Source organism: Pan paniscus, chromosome 20 (genome assembly GCF_029289425.2).
Source record: "Pan paniscus chromosome 20, NHGRI_mPanPan1-v2.0_pri, whole genome shotgun sequence".
NCBI classification, from domain to species: Eukaryota; Metazoa; Chordata; class Mammalia; order Primates; family Hominidae; genus Pan; species Pan paniscus.
In genome coordinates, this window is record NC_073269.2 from 9,443,179 (window position 1) to 9,456,325 (window position 13,147).

Below are 13,147 nucleotides of genomic sequence, written 5' to 3' on the forward strand. Positions count from 1 at the left end.
CAGCCCCAGCGCTTGGAGGGGCCAAAGTGGGAGGGACCATTGAGCTCAGGAGTTCGAGACCAGCCTGGGCAACAGAGTGAGACTTCATCTCTACAAAAAAAAATGTAAAAATTAGCCAGGTGTGGTTTCTCACGCCTATAGCCTATAGTCCCAGGTACTCAGGAGACTGAGGCTGGAGGATTACCTGAGTCTGGGAGGTTGAGGCTGCAGTGAGCTATGATTCTGCCACTGCACTCCAGCCTGGGCAAGAATCTCACACAGGGTAAGACCAGCTCCTGGTCTGCAGGGTATGACCAGCCCCTGGGGGGGCCGCAGATACTGGGGTGGAGGAGGATGGGCAGCGACCCCTGGGACTCTGGGGAGAATTAGCCTGCACCCCAGGGCTCGCAGGTTCTGGGGGTGGCCGGGCGGTTGCCGACACTGCTCTGCCGCCCCACAGGACGTGGCCCAGTGGAACATCGGGAGCCTCCGGACCATCCTGGACATGGTGGAGCGCGAGTGCGGCACCATCATCGAGGGCGTGAACACGCCCTACCTGTACTTCGGCATGTGGAAGACCACCTTCGCCTGGCACACCGAGGACATGGACCTGTACAGCATCAACTACCTGCACTTTGGGGAGCCTAAGTCCTGGTGAGTGTCTGCACTGGCCCTGCCGCCGGCCGGACCGAGAGCCCGTCGGGAGGGGGTCGATCCCGGGTACATGGCTGGGCGCCGTGGTAGGGGCCCCACCAGGTGAGGCCGCAAAGGTCGGCCTATGACGGCTGGAGATCTTCCGGACCGCCTGGGGTCACCCACCAGCTTTGGGGTGGGGGATGTGCACCCCCAGAGCCGAAGCTCCCAGGCCCCTAGAGCTTGCGCTTTGTACCCCGGAGTGCCCCCCATTGAGCTGTGAGCGGCCCCAGGTGTCCCCATGGCCAGGAGCGTGGTCTTGAGCCTCCTGAGCTGCCCAGGCTGTGCTGCCTCACAGCCAAGTGGAGACGTTCCTGGTGAGGGGACACTGTCCATGCTGCCCAGAGGGGCCTGGCCAGGATGACCCTGCAGCCGCTCCCTCGCAGTCTCCGCCCTGGCACGTCTGGGCCAGGCCCTACAGTTAGGAGGGCAGGGCGTGGCGCTGCAGCCCTGTGTGGAGTGTGGTGGACCTGCCCCTGCCCGGGAGGTGCCGGGTGCAGCGTGGGCGCTGCTGTGGCGGGCTGAGTTCCAGGACCTTCTCCTGGCTCCCTGTGCACGTCCGCAGCGAGGCCGTGTGGGGGTGTGTGTGAATGTGCACGTGTGCGCGCGCATGTGAGTGCGCACGTGAGTGTGTGAGTGTGAGTATGCGCGCGTGTGTGCGCCCCTGTGTCACTGGGCTCTGCTTGTGACTGCGGAACCTGCTGGGTGCGCTGTCCTCCAAGGGCCGCTAGGTGGCGCTCCCGCCCTTCCCGGGGCCGCGCTCACGCCTGGAATCTTCCCAGGCCGTCCTCGCGCTGGAGGAGAACGGAGCCTCTGCCTGGAGGGCGTGGGAGCTCCGCCTTGCCTGGCCCTTCCCTGGGTTGGAGTTGTAAGCGGGGAGAGGGGGGGCGGGGGAGAATGCTGTACCTCTTCGTTAAAAAAAAGCACAATGAGCAGGAAGGGGCGAGCTGTGCGCATCCTCACCTGCGTCCCAAGCGCAGGTGGAGCCCAAGGGGAAGGCCCTGTAGAGGACCCCGTGTGACTTGGGGCAAAGCGTGGCCTCCCAGGGGTGCGTGGGCAGCGGGAAGCCCATGGTGTGACCGGGTTTGTGCCTCCATAGGGACCGTCTGCCCTGTGCAGAGAGCCCCTGTGGGGCGGGAAGTGGCGAGCAGCCGGCAAGGAGGCCCAGCCAGACAGAAGCAGGGGGGTCAGGGACATGGGAGGTGGGGGACCAGCCAGTGAGTCAGACATGAGGACTTGAGTGCCAAGGACTGCAGTGCCAGCAGCTCGGTCTCCTGTGAGGGGCCCCGGGGGTTGCTGGCTGTCGTGGGAGCCTGGGCTGGGGGAGACCCTGGGGCTGGGGCTGCTATGGGTCAGATGCCAGGGCCGGGGGTGCCTGCTGCTAGGTCAGAGGGGCCTCTGCGGGAGGAGGCGACAGTGGCTCCCTGGAGGCGGCAGTGGGGCCTGGCCACAGGCCGTCGGGGACTGACAGGGATGCGCCAGGAGCCGAGGGCCTCTCCTGAGCTGGTTCATCCAGGACGCAGCCTCTGAGGGCATCCCGCACCTCTCCCCGAATGCCCCTCACTGCACCCCTCCTCTGCTTTGCCTGGTGCCGCAGGCGTCCAGCTGCCACCCCCATGTCTACCCTTCCCCATGACCCGTCATGGGAGATGGCTCAGGGGAGACAGCCGGGGCGGGGCAGCGTTGAGTAGGCAACAGTTCTTTCGGGAAGGGAATTCCGGAAGCGCCCTGACCTTGGTCTTGGTTTCTGCCCAGGAAGGGGTGGGGATGGCAGGGGTGGGGCCTGGCATGAGGGGCCTGAGAGGAGCCACAGTGTAGGCTCTAGCTGCAGGGCATGCCCTCAACCCCCCAGAGCTCCCCACTCGCCCCCACAGTCAGCTCAGCCTGCTTAGCACGCAGGGCCCCTTCCCTGCTCTCTCACCAGGGCTGAGGCGGGGCCCCAGATGTTCCCACGGCACCCCATGCCTGCGACAGGCATAGACCAGGTGACCCCAGCATTAGCCAAGGTCTACTACGGGCTATCAGTCCTCCCCAGCAGATGGTAGGGGCCCTGGTCACCCCGTGTCCCAGCTCCCAGCAGGGGCCTGGCACAGAGAGGCTTGGTGACTTGCCGGAGCCTCTTGGATCCTCACTGTGTGCTGTGGGAGCTGACTACCCCTCCAGGCTGCCCTCCCAACTTGCAGGGGGGTGGGGACAAGGTAACTGGAAAGAGTGCCTGGCTTCTGGTCCTTGGGCTGGGGTTCAGGAAGCTACTCAGGCCCCTGGGAGATGCTTCCCCCCTCTCCCCTCCTCGGGCCCTTGGGGTAGGTAGGGCTCCCAGCCAAGAGATCAGCAAGGCTGCGCCCCGTCTGTCTCCCTCATTACACTGTTCCGCTTGCATCTGCAGCCGCTTAATTGCAACCATTTCAGAGTATTCCAGTGGCATTTTAAAGAAAGTGTCAATGTACTCAGGTTTACAGCATTTTATTAAAGCTTTCTGGGTCTGTTGCTACTTTGGTAGCTTGATTTGTGTGTCAAAGTGACATGAACAGCCTGGTGTCAATAACAGGCAGAAACATGCTTCAAAAGGCTGGCTTCTGTGGTGCTCTCAGGCAGCGGGGCTAAGAATATCTGAAGAGACTGAGCGCCTCAAAATCTCTTTGGCAATGGGGATTGAAACCAGAGCCAGCACCTGCAACTTCCCCCCGCCGACTTCCCGCAGCCCCTTCTGTCACCCAGGCTGGGGGGGCCGGAGTGCAGGTGGGTGTGGGGAGGGTCCGAGCTTTCCACTTGACCCTGTATTCCAGGGTCTTCCTGGGTGGGGTGGTGGCCTGGGGTCGGTGTCCTGAAGGCTGTGCCCCATAGAAGCCACTGTCCCAGGCCACACTCCTTGCCATAGATCAAGACTCTCCTGGGGCCGGGCGCGGTGGTTTGCGCCTATAATCCCAGCACTTTGGGAGGCCGAGGTGGGTGGATCATGAGGTCAGGAAATCGAGAGCATCTTGGCTAACACGGTGAAACCCCGTCTCTACTAAAAATACAAAAAATGAGCCAGGTGTGGTGGCAGGTGCCTATAATCCCAGCTGCTCGGGAGGCTGAGGCAGGAGAATGGTGTGAACCCAGGAGGCGGAGCTTGCAGTGAGCGGAGATCACACCCCTGCACTCCAGCCTGGGCGACAGAGTGAGACTCCGTCTCAAAATAAATAAAAAATAAATAAATAAAAAGACCCTCCTGGAACCTGGGGTGGGGGTGGTTTAGCCGAGCTGACCCTCCAAGGCCGGTCCTGCGGCTGTTCCCCTCCAGGCATCCCCTCCCCAACCTGCACCTGTGGCAGCCCCTGCAGGGCCCACCCTCCTGAGCCGCCCAGGCCAGGCACGAAACACAGGTGTTGCCACGAGGCTGAGCGCAGTGTCGCCAGCGGCATCACATGCCACATGCCCCTAGAAGAGAGTTCCAGGCCGGGGTGGGAGGATGTTGGGTCTCGGCCAGCCCTGGGAGAGTTGCTGGTCCCAGGGCACTTCTGGGTCATTCGGATTGTGCTGTGCACCCCAAAGAAGAGAGTGGAGTGGCCATCCCCCCTCGAGGGCCCTGGCCAACGCTGCCTGGGAAAGTGCCCACTGTTCAGTCCTGTGCACCCATGTGCTGGGCTGGGACCTGGCCGAGGCTTCGGGTGCCCTTTTGCCCCCAACCCATCAGACACCCTGCAGGGCAGTGTTGGGGGTGTTTAGGGGACTGTGGGCCACCGCCAAGAGCAGAAGCTTTGGCTCTCACTGCAGCAGGGAAGCCAGATGGGGGATCAGCATGTTCCTGGGGCTGCAGGGACTCCCGAGGACGTCGTGAGCTGATGGGACGTGGTCAGCTGCTTGCACCGGCTCCAAGGCGGCGAGAGGAAGGCCCTCCTGAGGACTGCCGCGGGGCCAGCGCAGGTGCGTGGCAGCCACAGAGGCCTCTGCTCAGGCTTAGGGAAGGGGGTGTCCCCCAGGGTCTCTGCAGCTCCGCTTGTCAGAAGGGGGGTCATCCTGCACCCAGGTGAAGCCCCCAAGAGCAGCGGGGCGAAGGAGCGCTTGCCCTGACTGCGACCTTGACCTGCCCATGACCCGCGGCAGTCTGGAAATCCCCCATTGCGCCAGGCAGGATGCGGGTCCCCCATGGTCTCATCTCTGGCTGTTTCCTCAGGGGATCGCTCCGCCCACCCTCTCCTGCCTCTGTTTACCTAGGACACACTCAGTCTCCGGTGCAGGTGTGGGAGGTGGGGGTCTCGGAGCTTGTGCTCCCGTGAAGGGCACGGAGCCCCCAGTTGCTCTTGGCCATCCTGGGCTGCTGTGAGCCAGACCTTCCTGAGTGCTGCGGGGAGGGCTGCTGGGGAGGCCGGGGGAGAGGGGATTATCAGAAAACTCCACCAGCCTCCCTTGACCTTTACGGAGCTGCAAGCCGAGAATTTTCCCTTTTGATTCAGCTACACCTTGAGTTTTCTCTCTGGCGTTTTCTCTCATGGGAATTTCACAGCATCTTTTCTTCTTGCTGCCAGGGAAACTTGAGTCCTAGCAGGCATAGCCGTCTTTTGCTTCATGGGTGTCCCTGGAGGTGTGCATGCATGTGTGTGTGTGCATGGGCGCATGTGTGCACCGAGGAACCGTGCTCCAGACACTGGGGGTGGGGGTGGGGAGGGTGGGTACCAGGGCTGCAGTGGACCAGCCCGGGCTTCCTGCCCTGTGGCCGCAGGTGGGTGGAAGGCAGAGCCTGGGGTGGATGAGTCTGTCGCCCACCCAGGCCAAGCCAGGCTGTTCTTGGGGTGGAGGCTGCGGGCCTGCTCCCTTACCCCTCTGCTGCCCGCCTAACTGCCCCTCAGGACCTCCCTGGCCCACCCACCTCCCAGCTCCATCTCCTGCTGGCAGCTCCTGCCTGGGGGCAGACACCTCCCTCCCTCCTGGGCTCCCTCAGCCTGGCTGCAGGTGGCACTGTCGGGCCCCACGATGGCCTCTGCCCTGTCCCTTGGAGTGGGACCCAGGAGTCTGGTGGGTGATGGAGCTGGCGAGCCCGTCCCAGGCAGCATCCTGAAGGCCCATGGGGTAGCGCGCTGGTGCCCGGGGACCCTGGTGTGGGTTTGTACTGCTGCTGCTGGCGAGCCAACCACTGGGACTTCCAGCTTCTGAGCCCGGGACCCGGGGGGTCCCACCAGCAGTGGGGACCTAGGGTCCCAGTCTACTGACCGTAAGGCACGGCCCCCCTCAGTGACCTGGGGCATTCCTCCCAGCCGCTTTGCTCTGGCTGGGCCACCAGAGGTTGGGTGGCCGCAGAGACAGCTCTGGCGGAGATTGGTGTCCCCACAGGGGTGGCGTAGCCTGAGCTGAGCACTGGGTTGAAATGGAAATTGCCTGGAGCCTGACAGCTTCACAGATTGGTTTTAATAACTCAGCTTCCCCACACTGCACTCTGTCACCAGAACAAGATGCAGGAGCGAGATAGTTGCTCCCTCCTCTCCTTGCCACCCGAGGCCCAACCCTGGCTAGGGTGCCTAGGGACAGGGCTGCATTGGCAGCTCAGAGCCGCTGCAGTGCCCCGGGAGGTCAGACTGAGAAGACCCACCAGGCTGACGGGGGCAGCCCGATGCGTGCCTCGCTCCCAGGCAGGGGACCGCAGCCAGGTCTCTTCCCAGCCACACACACTGAGCCAGGATGACAGAAATAGAAAAGGAAGAAGCGGTTTAGAACAGAGAGCTCCCACGGAGAGCAGATCAGACCAGTAGGGAGGCAGAGGGACCCTGGTCATTAGAAAATGATAAGGTGTCAGGAGCCAAGGCAGCTTGCTCAGGGCCCAGGTTCCTGCCCGCCAAGGCCTCAGCACTTCCTCCCTGGCTCACTGAGACCCGCTGCAGTGGCCCCAGCCCATGGTCCCTGGGAGCCGTATCCTTGTAGAGACAGCTGTCTAGCCTGCATGAGGTTATCTGGGGAGACTCTTGATGAGGGGTGTCCCCTCTCTGCAGAAGGAACCTCTTTTTGAGAGAAGACAGTTGTTGTCACAAGCAAGTGAGGCCCCCAGGCCCAGTGCCCAGGCCAGCTGCTACGCCTGAGTAGTAGTTGCCACCAGCCCAGACCAGCCACTACCCCCCAGCAGCGCTCAGCACCAGCCCAGGGGCCCAGCGTCCCGGCTGACTGGCTCTGGGTCCACATGGGTTGCTGTGTGGCCAGGCACACCTGGTGCCCAGCTTCCCTGTTTGAGGAGCGTGGCCGTGGGCAGGCGGGAAGCTCCTTCGTGGTCACCTGTCCCAATCCTCTGCTTCTGATGGCGACTGTGGCCACAGCATCAGTGCAGCGGTTCTTTATTCCTGTGTGTGAGTGGGCCTCAGTGACCAGCTCAGCTCTCCTAGCTTTATTTATTTTATTTTAGATGGAGTCTTGCTCTGTCATCCAGGCTGGAGTGCAGTCGTGTGATCACAGCTCACTGCAACCTTAACCTTCTGGGCTCAGGTGATCCTCTCCCTTCAGCCTCCTAAATAGCTGGGACCACAGGCACGTGCACCACAACTGGCAAATTTTAAAATTTTTTGTAGAGATGGGGGTCTCCCCTTGTTGCCTGGGCTGGTCTCGAACTCTTGGGATCAAATGATGCTCCTGCCTCAGCCTCCCAAAGTATTGGGATTGCAGGTGTGAGCCCAACCCTTTCCCAGTTTTAAAACTGGAAGTCCCATATCCTGGAACCTGCTCAGATCCAGTGAACTGTGATGCCGAGTTCCCTGAGAGAGAGAGAATGTGTGTGTGTGTGTGTGTGCGCGCGCGCACGCACATGCGTACACATGTACATGTGTTTGTTAGAGAAACAAGGGTCTCCAGTCACATAGGCTGTCTGGGAGGGAGTCTGGCCCCCTGGGACTCTGCCCAGAAGACGAGACCTGGGATTCTGCTGGGTAACTGAGAACTGGACTTTACCCACTTAGCTGTGAGAACTCGGGCCAGGAGCTGAGCTGCCAGCAGGGCATTGCAGCCATGTGGCCTAGAGCGTGGCGTGTGGCGCTGGTGCCATGCTTGGGTAAGTGGTCCAGGCTGCGGCCAGGAGGGCCGGCACATGGGAGCTATGAATGGCAGCTGTGTTTTCCCTGGCCTGGTCCCCTCCCCAGCCCTCATCATCGAGCCCTCTGCCTCGCTCTTGTCACTACCACTCTGTCGGCCTGACGCCATCAGCCCAGGCCTGCTTATCAAGACTGGGGAGTGAACTGAGCACCAGAAGCTGGCTTTGGCGTTCAAAAAATTAACTCGTGATGCTGCAAAGACCTTTGAGCCTCACACTGGGGCGTCCACAGCGAGGCTGGGATTGCATCTCTGCGCCTGGCGTGTGGGGCACAGGTGCCGGAATCACAGCTTCTCCGGCTGGCCTGATCAGCCTCCTGCCAACCTCACTCACGTTAAGCAATCACAGCCCGATTGTGCCCCCAGGACAGGCAGGGCTCTCAGCTGTGTCTCGTGATGGCGTCCCCAAGGACTGGGAGAACACCTCTAGGACAGGGTGACCAGGAAACCCAGGGCACATCGGGGCACTCACCGGGGCTCCCACCGTACCTGTCGGTGGGATCTGTCCCAGCAGGCTGGCTCCTGGCTCTTGCTGGGAGCTGGCAGGGACAGACACAGACACACTTGGTGTTTGTTCGGGGACTGCAGAGCAATTTTCATATCGCCTTTTGCTGTGTGAAAATCGCATTCCAAGCTCTCCTCCAGAGCCGTGCCACTGAGCTGGGGACTTCCGGTGTTTGGATGGTCGATTGCCCTGCTGTGTGTCTGGACAGCAGGCACCGTTGCCCATGGATTTGGGAAATTGGCTTCTTGGCGAGCAGAGATGGTGGCCGTGATGGGGGCCGGGAGGGCGCCCCGCAGCAGGCGAGTGTCGGGCGGTGGCCGTGATGGGGGCCGGGAGGGCACCCCGCAGCAGGCGAGTGTCGGGTGGTGGGCCCGTGATGGGGGCCGGGAGGGCGCCCCGCAGCAGGCGAGTGTCGGGTGGTGGGCCTGTGATGGGGGCCGGGAGGGCGCCCCGCAGCAGGCGAGTGTCGGGCGGTGGGCCCGTGATGGGGGCCGGGAGGGCGCCCCGCAGCAGGCGAGTGTCGGGCGGTGGGCCCGTGATGGGGGCCGGGAGGGCGCCCCGCAGCAGGCGAGTGTCGGGTGGTGGGCCCGTGATGGGGGCCGGGAGGGCGCCCCGCAGCAGGCGAGTGTCGGGTGGTGGCCGTGATGGGGGCCGGGAGGGCGCCCCGCAGCAGGCGAGTGTCGGGTGGGCCCGTGATGGGGGCCGGGAGGGCGCCCCGCAGCAGGCGAGTGTCGGGTGGTGGCCGTGATGGGGGCCGGGAGGGCGCCCCGCAGCAGGCGAGTGTCGGGTGGGCCCGTGATGGGGGCCGGGAGGGCGCCCCGCAGCAGGCGAGTGTCGGGTGGGCCCGTGATGGGGGCCGGGAGGGCGCCCCGCAGCAGGTGAATGTCCTGCAGGTCCCTCTTCTCATTCTTGTCCCAGGCTTGTGCTTGTGTTTTTCATCCACTTTTTGGTGAGGTCTTCTCCCCCTTTCTCTCTCTTTAAATAGGTCTTTATTAGACCTGTTTTAGATTCACTGAAAAAGTGGGAAGGTAGTAACCACAGAGAGTTCCCCACCGGGTTCCCTGTTATGAGCATTCTGTATCAATGTGGTACACTTGTGATCATTGATGGGCCCACACTGATGCGTTATGAACTAAGATCCATTCTCCAGATTTCCTCTGTCTTCCCCCATTGTCTTTTCTGTCCCCTGAACCCATCCGGGTCCCACGTGATGTTGTCCCGTCTCCGTAGGGCCCTGGGCTATTACGGTGTGTTTGATGCCCTGGACAGTGTTGAGGAGGGCTGGCCAGGGAGTTTATAGAACGTCCCCTAATCCGTATGTCCCCTAATCAGCATGTCTGATGTTTTTCTTGTGGTTAGATTGGGGTGATGGGTTTTAGGGAGGAAGACCACAGGGGCGAAGGGCCCTCCCATCACATACTACCAAGGGTCAAAGGCTCAGCCATCAGCGTGATGTCACTGCTGATGTTGGCCCTGGTCACCCGGCTTGGGTGTGGATGTCCAGTGTCTCCACTGCAGAGTGGCACTCCCCCCCTTTCCATGCTGTCGTCTGTGAATGTCAGGCCCACCAGGATCATCTCCCTTTCTTTCTTTTTTTTTTTTTTTTGAGATGGAGTCTTGCTCTGTTGCCTAGGCTGGAATGCTTTGGTGTAATCTCGGCTCACTGCAACCTCCACCTCCCAGGTTCAAGCAATTCTCCTGCCTCAGCCTCACGAGTAGCTGAGATTACAGGTGCGCGCTGCCACATTTGGCTGATTTTTGTATTTTTAGGAGAGATGGGGTTTCACCATGTTGGCTAGGCTGGTCTCGAATTCCTGACCTCAGGTGATCTGCCTGCCTTGGCCTCCCAAAGTGCTGGGGTTACAGACGTGTGTCACTGTGCCCAGCCACCTCCCTTTCTTAAGGTTAACTGATTTGGGACCTTTATCACATCTTCAAGACCCTCACGGCAGCAGCACGGGGCATGTGTCACTCGAGGAGTGTGGGAGCCCTAGGGCGGGGAGTCCTGGGGTGTCTAGAGCCCTGGGGTGGGGACCCTGGGGCGGGGAGTCCTGGGGCGGGGAGTCCTGGGGTGTCTAGAGCCCTGCCTGTCCCGGGGCTTCCCTTTTGTAGGCATTTCTTGCTGTGAAACATGATTTGGTACAGAAACGGACATAAAGCATGTAAGTACCAGATATATATGCGTGTGTGTGTGTGTGCGTGTGTTAGCAAATGACTCTCCGGCTGTCCCCTGTGTACCTCGATGTCAGGACACGGCCCCCACCTGTGCCTCCTTTTCCCAGCCCCCTCTGCACACTGTGGTGGCGGCTTCCTCCCGGCTCTGCTGGCGGCGCCCCTGCCTCTCCCCTTTGCCAGGCCGCGTGTGCCTGTGGCCCAGGCAGTGAGGCTGTGTGTTGGCTGCATTGGAAGGTCTTACAAATGGGCTGATTTCCTTGCGTTTCTGCTCAATGGTGTGTGTGTAAGATTCATCCGGTTGTGTGTGGTGGCAGTGCACTCATTGTCATGGCTGTGAAATTCCCCACTGTATGGCTGGACTTTAGTCGACTTTTTCCATTCTGCCGTGGACAGACATTTGGGCTGTTTCCAGCATGAGGCTTCTGCGAAAGACCTATCATCTCTTCACCTGCTGCTCACGTAAGAAGTTCATTTTGATCGTAAGCCTTGCTATCAGTAACTGTGACTGGGGCTGCATTTATGATGTTCCGTTCCTCATGCAGCAGCTTTGCCTGGAGTAACCCTTTGACTTGTGCCCCTGGCTCCACGTCCTTGTTCACGGACGAGGCACAGATTGAAGAGACGTCCGATCTGCCCTTGAAGCGCTGCCCTGTGGGATCAGGAGGGCAGCAGGTCCTGGGAGCAGGTGCCAGGACGATGTGCAGCCTTGAGGACAGGGTGTGTCCCAATTGGCGAGGGTGGCCTGAACCCGAAGGTGTGGGTGAGGAAGGAGCCATTTCTAATGGAGTCACCATATTAAGCCCTGCTTAGCCAAACTTGAAGGTGACAGTTTGTTGTGGGAGATGGAGATGATGCAGGGATGCGGGGACCGAGGCCAGCATGTGTGGTGTCCAAGGTCGCCCTGGGTGCTGCTGTGTAGGTGAGGGAAGAGGGACTGATGGGCTTCTTAGGGGGCCATGTCTGAGGGCAGGGCCCACCACTTCTGCCCACCCCTCATTGGCCAGCACGCAGTCACGTGGCCACACCTTGCATCAAGGGAGGCTGGGAAATGTAGTCTGACCACATGTCCAGCTGGGAAGGGGCAGGTGAGACTTCTCTTTCCTGCCATGTGGGTGCTGGGGGCCCTGCAGGGGCTCAGCCAACAGGGTCTTGAGGTTGAAGAGATGGATCTGCCCAAGCCCTGACGGAGTGCTCATGCCTGCTCAGGGCCCAGCACGAGCTGCGTCAGGAGCAGAAGCCATTGGGAAGGGCTTTTGGTGTGGCCGGGCAGCCAGACACCCCACGCCCAACCCCCAGAGCAGTGCCAGGCCCGGGAGCCCTTGGGATGGAGGCAGGGAGACTGGGGGGCTCTGAGGACTGAGGGAGGAGGGGAGCCCGGTGAGGGGAGGATGGGTGACCAGCTCCGGAGCAGGGGCGGGAAGGGGGCATAGAAGCTTCCTAAGCAGGGGAGCTACTACTCTTGGCCATGTTCCAGGAGGATGGAGTGGCTGTAGGAGCAGGCTTTCGGGCCAGGGCCTGGGCGTGGTGGGAGCCGAGTGGCTGTAGGAGCAGGCTTTCGGGCCAGGGCCTGGGCGTGGTGGGAGCCGAGTGGCTGTAGGAGCAGGCTTTCGGGCCAGGGCCTGGGCGTGGTGGGAGCCGAGTGGCTGTAGGAGCAGGCTTTCGGGCCAGGGCCTGGGCGTGGTGGGAGCCGAGTGGCTGTAGGAGCAGGCTTTCGGGCCAGGGCCTGGGCGTGGTGGGAGCCGAGTGGCTGTAGGAGCAGGCTTTCGGGCCAGGGCCTGGGCGTGGTGGGAGCCGAGTGGCTGTAGGAGCAGGCTTTCGGGCCAGGGCCTGGGCGTGGTGGGAGCCGAGTGGCTGTAGGAGCAGGCTTTCGGGCCAGGGCCTGGGCGTGGTGGGAGCCGAGTGGCTGTAGGAGCAGGCTTTCGGGCCAGGGCCTGGGCGTGGTGGGAGCCGAGTGGCTGTAGGAGCAGGCTTTCGGGCCAGGGCCTGGGCGTGGTGGGAGCCGAGTGGCTGTAGGAGCAGGCTTTCGGGCCAGGGCCTGGGCGTGGTGGGAGCCGAGTGGCTGTAGGAGCAGGCTTTCGGGCCAGGGCCTGGGCGTGGTGGGAGCCGAGTGGCTGTAGGAGCAGGCTTTCGGGCCAGGGCCTGGGCGTGGTGGGAGCCGAGTGGCTGTAGGAGCAGGCTTTCGGGCCAGGGCCTGGGCGTGGTGGGAGCCGAGTGGCTGTAGGAGCAGGCTTTCGGGCCAGGGCCTGGGCGTGGTGGGAGCCGAGTGGCTGTAGGAGCAGGCTTTCGGGCCAGGGCCTGGGCGTGGTGGGAGCCGAGTGGCTGTAGGAGCAGGCTTTCGGGCCAGGGCCTGGGCGTGGTGGGAGCCGAGTGGCTGTAGGAGCAGGCTTTCGGGCCAGGGCCTGGGCGTGGTGGGAGCCGAGTGGCTGTAGGAGCAGGCTTTCGGGCCAGGGCCTGGGCGTGGTGGGAGCCGAGTGGCTGTAGGAGCAGGCTTTCGGGCCAGGGCCTGGGCGTGGTGGGAGCCGAGTGGCTGTAGGAGCAGGCTTTCGGGCCAGGGCCTGGGCGTGGTGGGAGCCGAGTGGCTGTAGGAGCAGGCTTTCGGGCCAGGGCCTGGGCGTGGTGGGAGCCGAGTGGCTGTAGGAGCAGGCTTTCGGGCCAGGGCCTGGGCGTGGTGGGAGCCGAGTGGCTGTAGGAGCAGGCTTTCGGGCCAGGGCCTGGGCGTGGTGGGAGCCGAGTGGCTGTAGGAGCAGGCTT

General features: G+C 62.3%; 1 protein-coding gene across 6 annotated transcripts in view; it reads left to right on the plus strand.

The window, feature by feature from the left end:
- KDM4B (lysine demethylase 4B) overlaps positions 1-13,147 on the plus strand; it is a 188,777-nt gene that overhangs the window by 80,706 nt on the left and 94,924 nt on the right. For all 6 annotated transcript variants that reach the window (XM_034945664.3, XM_034945666.3, XM_063599791.1 and 3 more), the window contains exon 6: positions 440-633. In XM_034945664.3, the coding sequence (XP_034801555.3) occupies positions 440-633 (194 nt within the window). The remainder of the gene's footprint in view (positions 1-439; positions 634-13,147) is intronic.